Source organism: Somniosus microcephalus, chromosome 11, assembly GCF_052327205.1.
Source record: "Somniosus microcephalus isolate GS21.2 chromosome 11, FLI_Smic_1.0, whole genome shotgun sequence".
NCBI lineage: Eukaryota > Metazoa > Chordata > Chondrichthyes > Squaliformes > Somniosidae > Somniosus > Somniosus microcephalus.
The window spans coordinates 148811301-148821995 of NC_140997.1; the positions used below are offsets into that span (position 1 = coordinate 148811301).

At 41.4% G+C, this 10695-nt stretch overlaps 1 protein-coding gene across 3 annotated transcripts in view; it reads left to right on the forward strand.

Annotated features, from left to right (window-relative positions):
- The window catches only part of edem1 (ER degradation enhancer, mannosidase alpha-like 1), a 50942-nt gene extending 40905 nt beyond the window's left edge, over nucleotides 1-10037 (forward strand). Inside the window, exons 10-12 of one of the 3 annotated variants that reach the window (XM_086001371.1) lie at nucleotides 2072-2168; nucleotides 5844-6029; nucleotides 6904-10037. In XM_086001371.1, coding sequence (XP_085857497.1) covers nucleotides 2072-2168; nucleotides 5844-6029; nucleotides 6904-6993 — 373 coding nt within the window. In that variant the 3' untranslated portion in view covers nucleotides 6994-10037. Of the gene's footprint in view, nucleotides 1-2071; nucleotides 2169-5843; nucleotides 6030-6903 lie in introns of those variants that run through there. The other 2 variants (XR_015080017.1, XM_086001373.1) reach the window with 2 other exon arrangements.
- The last annotated feature ends 658 nt before the right edge of the window (nucleotides 10038-10695 follow it).

Genomic DNA, 10695 nt, shown 5'->3' on the forward strand with positions numbered 1-10695 from the left:
CTTCCAGTTGCATACATAAATAATTTAAAGGCTAACCTGGTTTTCAAGTACCAGGGAGAATTTCACCATTTATCTTGATACCTGTCAAAAACAGGTCCTGATACAGCTGCACATTTTGTTTGTCGCTACTTCAGTAACTAAAATAAAATGTTCCTCTCCCAACTCCTTTCCTTTAGGCAGGCAATTATGCTTGTGCTGGGGCATGGTCCTGTAGGTACTGGTGGGCATCTGGTATCTCCTCCAAGTACCCATTCTCAGTATGTGCACATGAACAGAGCGTGGCAGCAGAGATTGCGGGGGAGGAGGGGCATCTCCAATCTGGTTTCTTCCTGACCTGCAACAACCATTTGCATTTATATAGCACCTTTTTAATGTAGTAAAACATCCCAAGGCGCTTCACAGGAGTGTTACCAAACAAAATTTGACACCGAGCCACGAGATATTAGGGCAGATGATCAAAAGCTTGGTCAAAGAGGTAGGTTTTAAGGAGCGTCTTAAAAGAGGAAAGAGGCGGAGAGGTTTAGTGAGGGAATTCCAGAGCTTAGGGCCTTGGCAGCTGAAAGCACAGCCGCCAATGGTGGAGCGATTCGGGATGCTCAAGTGACCAGAATTGGAGGAGCGCAGATAGCTGGAGGAGATTAGAGATGGGGAGGGGCGAGGCCATGGAGGGATTTGAAAACAAGGATGAGAATTTTAAAATCGAGGCATTGCTTAACTGGGAGCCAATGTAGGTCAGCATGCACAGGGGCGATGGGTGAATGGGACTTGGTGCGAGTGAGGACACAGGCAGCAGAGTTTTGGATGACATCAAGTTTACAGAGGGTAGAAAGTGGGAGGCCAGCCAGGAGTGCACTGGAACAGTCAAGTCTAAAGATAACAAAGGCATGGATGAGGGTTTCAGCAGCAGATGAGCTGAGGCAGGGTGGAGTCGGGCATTATTACGGCAGTGAAAATGGGCGGCTTTAGTGATAGTGCGGATATGTGGTCGGAAACTCATTTCGGGGTCAAATATGACAGGTTGCGAACCATGTGGTTTAGTCTTAGATAGTTGCCAGGGAGAGGGATGGGGTCAGTGGGTCGGGAACGGAGTTTGTGGCAGGGGCCATGTCTTCGGTCTTCCCAATATTTAGTTGGAGGAAATTTTTGCTCATCCAGTACTGAATGTTAGGCGAGCAGTCTGACAATTTTTAGAGACGGTGCAGGGGTCGAGAGGTGGTAGTGAAGTAGAACTGGGTGTTGTCAGCGTACGTGTGGAAACTGGTGCTATGTTTTTGGATGATGTTGCCGAGGTATTGGTGCAGGAGCGGGAAGAGAAGCCGTTGCAGGTGATTCCCTGGCTATGACTGGATAGATAAGAATGGAACCAGGCAAGTGCAGTCCCACCCAGCTGGATGACGGTGGATAGGCATTGGAGGAGGGTGGTGTGGTCAACTGTGTCAAAGGCTGCAGACCGGTCAAGAGGGACGAGGAGGGACAGTTTACCTTTGTCACAGTCACATAGGATGTCATTTGTGACTTTGATAAGAGCCATTTCGGTACTGTGGCAGGGGTGGAAACCTGATTGGAGGGATTCAAACATGGAGTTCCGGGAAAGATGGGCATGGATTTGGAAGGTGAAGTGCGTTCAAGGACTTTGGAGAGGAAAGGGCGGTTGGAGATTGGGCGGTCGTTTGTAAGGAATGGGCGGGGGGGTGGTGGCCGGGGGCTGTCGAGGGTTTTTTTTTTAGGAGAGGGGTGATGCTGGCAGATGTGAAGGAGAAGGGGACAGTACCTGAGGGGAAGAGAACCATTAATATGGGAGCCAGGAAGGGAAATTTGGCAGTCAGCAGTTCAGTGGGAATAGGGTCGAGGGAGCAGGAGGTGAGTCTCGTAGACAAGATAGAGCTTAATATTTTGGTACAGGTAAATTATCATTAGCAAAATTATGATTAACAGAATATGATAGGCCACAAAAAAGTGGGAAGCTGTTTATTCCAATGTACCGTGGAATTTAGTCGTCATGGTGAAAATTAGCACCAATCTGTGACACTTTGATGCTGAAATTACAGTTAGCTGTTTTCTTTGCAAACAGATGTGGTTATGCCACACTTCATCATGTAATAGACAAGTCAAAGGAAGACCGAATGGAGAGCTTCTTTCTCAGCGAGACATGTAAATATTTATATTTGGTACGTTACTCCTGTAAACATTTTTAAATGAAATTAATAAATTTAAAGGGAGTCTATTGGTTAATATCAGTAGAATTCTCTTCAGGTTTAAAAAAAACTGTGCAACTCTATAGAATAATGATTGACTTAGGGTTCAAGGCTGCAACATTGTCTCAAGTTAATGCAAATTATTTGAGCTTTGGTGATCTTTTGCTTGCTGCTACCTTTTTATGCAACAATAATTTATCTTCCATGGTGTTGCATACAGGGAGCCAAGACCAAGTCAAGTCTTCAGGTGAAACGAGGCTGTAGGGCAGGAGATAATTAGACCATGGTGCACACCGTCCCATATTAAAAGTCATGAGTTCTGTCCTTATTTATATTTAAATAGCATTGACAGATGGGTGAAATGGGCAGACACATGGCAGGTGCAATTTAACGCTGTGGAGTGATGCATTTTGGTAGGAAGAATGAGGCGAGGCAATATAAACTAAATGGTACAATTTTAAAGGGGGTGCAGGAACACAGACCTGGGGATGTACGAACACAAATCTTTTGTGGCAGGACAAGCTAGGAAGGCTATTTTTAAAAAGCATACGGGATCCTTGGCTTTATAAATGGAGACGTAAGAGTACAAAAGCAAGGAAGTTATGCTAAACCTTTATCAAACACTGGTTAGGCCTCAGCTGGAGTTTTGAGTCCAATTCTGGGCACCACACTTTATGAATGATGTCAAGGTCTAGAGAGGGTGCAGAGGAGAATGGTACGAGGGACTATAGTTACGTGGAGAGACTAGAGAGCTGGGGTGGTTCTCCTTGGAGCAGAGATTTAATGGAGGTGTTCAAAATCATGAAGGGTTTTGATAGAGTAAATAAGGAGAAACTGCTTCCAGTGGTGGTAGGGTCAGTAACCAGAGGACATAGATTTAAGGTAATTGGCAAAAGAACCAGAGGCAAACTTGTAATTTTTTTTACGCGAGTTGTGATCTGGAATGTACTGCCTAAAAGGGTGGTGGAAGCAGATTTAATAATGGCTTTCAAAAGGGAACTAGATAAATACTTAAATGGGGAAAACATTGCAGGGCTATGAGGAAAGGGCAGGGGATTGGGACTAACTGGATAGCTCTTAGAAAGAACAAGCTCCGGCATGATGGATCGAATGGCCGCAACATTTTCGAAGCCGGAACGGAGAGTTGGTTGGTTGGTGCATAACAGTTTCTCTGCATTACAAGCCAAGGATCTGGGAGACATGAAACTAAAACACTGCAGTGTCACCACTGGTAGGAGGGTGGAATTACAGTGCGACCAGTTTACATTGACCGTGTCCATTGTAAATGTGGGCATAGGAATTTCTGATAGAAAAAGTTGACACAAGTGTGACAAAAGCATGACAACAGGAAGAACGCGCACAGATGTAATACTTTTAATATAGATTTAATTTTTTTAATTAGAAAGTTCAAACAAGGAATCTTGAGTTTTGTTGAAAATTGTTCGTGCATGATGCGAACACTTTCTAGCTTGGATGCTTGCTAATAAACAAAGACTTAGGTTTTCTGCAGAAATCCACCCCGCCCACTCAAAACAATAGTATAAATACCAGAATGTCAAGTAGTAAATACATAATTTTATTTATTCAGTCATGTATAACCATTGGCCACAGTTATAAATGGATGCAGTTGCAAAATACAATCTCCAGAGCACTGGTAATGGACTATATAATAAAAGTAACATTTTTGCTTTATTTGGCAGCCCTACTGGTCAGAATCTTGTTATGGGACTGTTCCTGTGTTTGTTCCTGACCTCAGCAGAATGGCTCCCGTTGCGTAAAGCAGCTGCCAAAACCTTTTAATATATTGCAGATGTAGGGTTGAAGACACATATTTTATACTGAAAGCACATCTACACTAATAATATGGAACAAGAGTCTATCAATCTCAGTTTTTAAATTTTCAATTGACCCCCTAGCCTCAACAGTTTTTTTTGGTGGTGGAGTGTTGAGTTCCAGATTTCCACTACCCTTTGTGAAAAGTACTTTCTGACATCACCTCTGAATGGACTAGCTCTAATTTTAAGTTTATACCTCCATGTTCTGGACTCTCTTCTCTCTTTTCCCCCCCACCACAACCAGAGGAAATAGTTTCACTCTCTCTACCTTATCAAATTCTTTAATCATCTTAAACACCTCAATTAGGTCACTCCTTAATCTTCTATACTATAGTGAATACAAGCCTAGTCTATGCAACTTGCCCTCATAATTTAACCCTTTTAGCCCCGGTATTATTCTGGTGAATCTGCACTGCTCCCCTCCAAGGCCAATATATCCTTCCTGTGCAGTGCTCAAACCTGAACGCAGATCTCCAGATAGGGTCTAATCAGAGCTTTGCACAGCTTTAACATAAATTTCACCCCTTTGTATTCCAACCCTCTTGAGATAAAGGCTAACATTCAGTTAACCTCTTAAATTATTTTTTGCACCTACCCACTAACTTTGAGTTTTTTGCATTTGTACCCCAAATCTCCCTGCTCCTCCACAGTTCCAAGCTTCTTGCCATTTAGAAAATATTCTGACAGATGGAGTTCAATGTGGGGAAAGTGTGAGGTCATCCACTTTGGACCCACGAAAGATAGATCACAGTTTTGCCCATCATTCAATCCATCAGTGTCCCTTTGCAACTTTCTGCTCTCATTGGCACTATTTACCTAGCTTAGTACCATCAGCAAACTTAGATGGCTCTCTTCCATTTATCAAGCCATTTATTTATGGGGGACACCACTAGTCACATTGTCAATTTGAGTACAAACCTATTATCCCACCTCTGTCTCCTACTTCCTAACCAGTTCCCTATCCAAGCCAATAGGTTGCCTCCAATTCCATGTGCTCTCATTTTTGTTAACAATCTCCTATGTTGAACTTTGCCAAATGCCTTCTGGAAGTCAATATTAACATCCATAGATGTTCCTTATCTAGCATGTTTGTTACTGCTTCAAAAAATTCAACTAGCCTTATTAAACATGACTTGTCCCGTACAAATCCATGTGGCTCTCTGATCAGCTCATATTTGTCCAAATGCTCAATCACTCTTACCCTAAACAGATTTTAGTAACTTACAACTGCCTTTGGACTAATTATGGGTTTATGATCACCTGTTTGGAGTGCTGCAGTGCCCTTTTCACTTGATAGTTCCCACCTGTGATCTCTTGCCAAGAGTTTTGCAAAGACACTGGAGCTTTACATACATAATTAAGTGGGCAATCAGTGGGTTAAGGTCCAAATGTAAAATGTCAGTCTGAACATAGTTAAGGATGCAAAATAATCATTTGATCCATCAAAGCTCATCCCTCCAGTATTCAAGCAGACCCAACCTAGCATCCAGCCATGCTTTCACCTCTTTGCTCTTCTGCCCCCCAATAGCCGTGTCTATACTACCTTGCTTGGAATTTTATTCTAAATGTTCATCACTCCCTTGCATAAAGGAGTTCCTTCTAGTATCTGCTCTAAATGTATTTTTCACAAGTTTATGTTTGACATCCCATTGTATAAATATTCTATAGTATATTCAAGATTTTGCTTATCTGAGCCATTTCTAATGTATAATCTGTATTTGTCCAAATAGGACTCTGTTCTAGTTGCTGTTGGTGTTCATTGTGTGGATGGAACCAACTTTTAATCTCCCCTTTCTTTTGACACTATGATCAGCTATTTGATGAAGACAACCCATTGCACAGATCTGGGAGCAAATACATTTTCACAACAGAGGGCCATATTTTGCCAGTAGATAAACTTTTCAGAGAAAAGCCTTGGGAAGATGTCTCTTTTAAAGAGGAGGGTACTGTAGATGACTCTAGAGTGCTGGACCACAGACCTGCCAATTCCAGCATTAATGTAAGTAAAGTAAGACGCATGTGATTTTGAAAATAAAAATGAACTCCCCTTTTTTTCTAACTCCTGGACACTGAAGTATTTTCCAGACTAATGTTGTGAAGCCCTCCACCCTGAGACTGTCACATGCTGTAATGTGAGGTCTTGAATGGCTTTTCTCTCTCTGGTTCAGATTTGCCTTGGTGGTTTGCTTGATTTTGCTCCAAAGGCTCAAATCTCCCACTGCTCACCAGTATGTTTTGGTGTTGTTATTGGATCATTGGTCTGAATCTTATTGATTGGTGTCAAAAGTATTGCTAATCAGATGGACCGAAGAGTAAAGTCGGCAAATGAAGTGAACCCATATTGTATTGGATGTAGTAGTCTTTCTGCTGTGTATTGCCTATTGTCTGAATGTGAGAGAATTAATGGGAAAGGGATATTTTACCTGAGCTTTGGGCAAAACTACACTTCATAAAACAAAAAGCACAGGCTTATTTATTGAGTACTTCCCTGTTCTGAGTTTTCCCTTTTCTCCTGAGGTGAGGGATATCAGCGTGGGGGGTGCTTCTAGTGTATCCGATTGAGAAAGTGCTGGTTGAGGGGAATGTGCGCATTCTCTCCCTCCCCAGTTCTTTGTCTGTATATGGGTACTGAAGCTGCTGGTAGTATCAGTGTACTACTTGCAGCTGTCCAATTTGACAAGGATGTAGGTTAATGATCTTTATACAATTAAAACAAATGCAGCCATTTGCAAATCACCTTGTTTCGACAAAGTTAATCTCTCTCTATTCTATCTTGGCATCACTTTTGTGAGGATACATTGTTTTTTTGGATGCTACTGTAATGAAAACTAATTGCTTTTATAAAAAAAAAAAAAAAAAAAATGTTTCCACAGTGCAGCAGAGTCCCCAGTGAGCGGAGATATGCGCTGCCCTTGAAAGGAGTTTACATGCAGCAGATTGACCAGATGGTGGGACTTCTTTAAACCGACCTCATAAAAGGGCTCGTACATGGATATGCAGGGACTTAACCTTCAGCTATGCAACTTTTTATTTTTGTGTAGAAATGTATTGACATTTATTTATTAAGATTTTTACAACTTCCCTGAAAACATTTCTAGGACATGTAATTTCATCTTTGCAATAGTGATATTACTTCTAACCTTTGCTTTTGTGCAGGGGGGGAAAATGTTTTTGTTTAAACGGGTGGGTTTTTGGTGCATAGTGTCTTCTGTGAAGGCATAGGATTAATCGCTTGACTACAGGGCTCTTCCAGGAAAAAATAAAATGTAAGAAGATTTATGCTAGGTATTTGTTTAAATCCATTTGAATATTTGTATAATTTACTGTCTTAAATGTACAACAATTTGAAATAAGTTTCAGCGCACATTACAGAATCCATCTTTACACTAATGTATGTGCTGCACATGGGTGTGAGAACCAAGAAATGGTGTGACGATCTGGACTGTGAAAGACCATTCATGCACTTTTTCCAGTTGTCTAGTATTGGGTGCAGGGTGTCCAGATATGGAAAAAGACAAGTGTAATCTGCTCTGGATTTGACTAATGTGCCTTGTAACAATCAATGCATTCACCAAAAGTAGCTAGTGGCATCTCATGTCTGAGCATCAAACCTGCATTGATTTCAGTTAGCTGTCTAATATGCATGCAGTGCCCATTAGATGGTTGGGCTCGTGGCTGAGAGAGGATGGCAACACTGTTATGATGGTGTGCCATGATCATGAAGTATATTCGCCAACCGCAACTTGATTTATTTTTGTGGATGATTCCTTGTGATCTGTCTTCAGAAAGTAAAGCTTCTTTGCTTCTCGGTATTTTAAATATAAAAACCGCTCAAATGTCATCACATCCTCAGCCCCAAGACCCCACAACCCATCTGCAACTCAACTTCTTGAAGGGGGAGGGGTGTGTTGAACTCTGCTCAGTACCTCCCCCGTATTGATGCAGCTCAGTTTGAGAACTCGAGTTGGGATCAAATCCGCATCCTAGCATTCCCTGCTGTTGCACAATGTTCCAGAATGTTGCCCTCAATGTACCATCTTAAAATAGTCACCGTTTAGTTTTGATGACATTTGCTCTTGGAATCTTCCTAGCACTTTTGGTGGTTTATTAATGCTCCGTGTAAACTTCAGCACTGCCCATTCTTTGGTCTTGTGCATCCCGGGTGAACTCTGTCAAACTTCTGTTTCTGAATTACCTGTGATGTAAATTAATCTTCTGTAGATGACAGGCAATTACTGAAATACATTTCATGTTTTGTATGTGGTAAGTTGAGACATTGGTTGGGGCGGTTCAAAGAACAGATTAGGCTGTTGCAATGGAATATTTATTAACCTTGTCAGCAAAATGTGGAGCATTTGTTTTTTTTACACTTCCTCCCACCTGGTTGCTTATTTCCTGGTCTACATTGTACGTGAGCAGCTCTTGTTAAACTGGGACACTTTCTTTTGTGCGTGCATTTTCTCTCTGTCATCGGGACTGAAAATTCAGCACGTGTGAAATATTGGATGTGCTCAGTCACACTGCTACTCACTAGAGTCAGGCAGGGTGGAGGAAGGAAACTACTTCAAAGTCTGACTGGGTCGTCCAGAAGAGTGTGCCTACCTTTGATAAGCTGGCGATTTGAGATTTTGAATGAAGAACAAAAATTGTGTCATTCAAGATGATGATCGTGTGCGTTAACATGGAAGTTGAGCCGGGGTGCAGAGATTGGACAGAGGGAATGCAAAAGAAACCAATAGGTTGAATTTTGGTGATGGCACGAGTCAGCACTTTGTCACTTTCAGTCTGTGTTGCATTTTCAGACCAAGAGCTGAGCCCTGTTGTAACATCTCTGCTCACACTGTGCTTAATCCACTGTTTTCCAGATGTGCAAGAGTGGCTTTCCTTTCAGTAACTTTTCTCTCCCTCCCTGTTTCTCTCACTCTCTCCCTAAAGGTATCAAGGGATATGGAAGAAGGCTGGAACAAGGTACTGAGTTTGGATGATCAGCCATGATCTCACTGAATGGCGGAGCAGGCTCGAGGGGCCAAATGGCCTACTCCTGCTCCTATCTTCTATGTTTCTCCCCATCTCCCCCAAATAAGGAAGCACCTTATTTCTGTTCAGTGTTTTCCCTTGACGGGTAGAACAAGACTGGGAACCAAAGGTAGTGAAATCATGGCTCAAACTTGCATTCTCCCCTCTCCCCTCAGTAGTGCTGCACAATCAGGCTGTCTTCTCTTAAAGACTTTATTTAATTTTTCTACTGAATGTATACTCTCAACTGGATCAAAATCCCAGATGTTGGTAATGTTGGGTTACTGAAATTTCAAACCTAGAAACGACCAAAAATAACTTGGACAGATCTGTGCAGTCTAATTAATATTCCTGGAGTATGTTTGCCTGTTCCCTTCTCAAACGACATATTGACCTATTTGGATGAACTATCTGTCCAGCAGTCTCCCTGTTGTTTGAAGAAGAAAAAAAATTAGAGGACAATCAAGTGGTTAACTCTGTATAAGCATCAGGAAACTTCCAGTTCCCTTCAGACTTTGTGGCCTTTTGTGTGTGGGCGAGAGAAGAAGGAGCCTGATCGGGGCACAGGGCTGAATTACATAAGAATCTTCCTTCAGTTATATGTGCAATGAAGGTGCCAAATGTCAAGGTTTGATGGCCAAAGTTTTAACATTTTAGATGATTCTATTGCACCTTTTTATATAATTGACCCATCTGGGTGCGGTGGTAGAGAATAACAAAGCACATTGGATCTGCCTCATTTTTAACACTGTGTAAGGTTAATTGTCAAACATCGTTTTCTTACAAATAAAAGTATTTACTCAAAAAAAAAAAAAGCTGGATGTTTAATATACAGGACAATGCTGAACTATTAAAGTTTACCAAAATCAATGTGCAATACACTGTTATATAGAAGAAAAATTGTATAAATTTTATTTTCCCAGAAATGAGCAATGGTATTCAAATTGTCAAAGGACCAAACAAATGTCAATAAAAATGTGGTGCCATTGTTTCTTGCTGTTCATTTTTCTTTTTGCAAGTGTCTGAACCAAAACACAGTTCATCTTCTAACCTCTGCTAATGTAAGATTTAAGAATATAACTTACAGGATTTTCTATAGCTGTCATGTTTGGTATTTCCAGAGCATACTTGATCTCTTAAAGGAATGGGTTGAAGTATCCTTTGTCGCAAGATGCATTAATACAAGGATCACCTAGTTATTCTGCATTACGGTGACATTTCCTGCATACGTTGGTTATTGTGGTGGCTGTGGATACAGTGGACTCTCCATTTAGATGCGTCAATCAGCATCTGATAAAAGGATGCATGTGATTTTATTTTTTGGTACTGTGAAAATTTTAAACTCTCCTACAAGCAGCCTCTTCAATGTAAACTTTTAGTTTCTTGGCTAAAGCACCTAATCCCTGTATCAGTTTTGTTGTCCCTGCTGTACTACAGGGAGCAGAATTGTATGCAGTAGTCCCAACTGAGGCCATCTATATGAGGTCTCTGTTTTCCCTTCAGATTTGTGCTTTATCCCTAATACTGTATATTGTTTGCCGCCTTTCCTGCTACACTTAGTTTAAACTATCTATTCACTAGTACCCTGACCAGTTTCCCATGTCCTGTAGTCTATTAGGTTTGTGCTGCTGTTGCTTATTCCTCTTCCT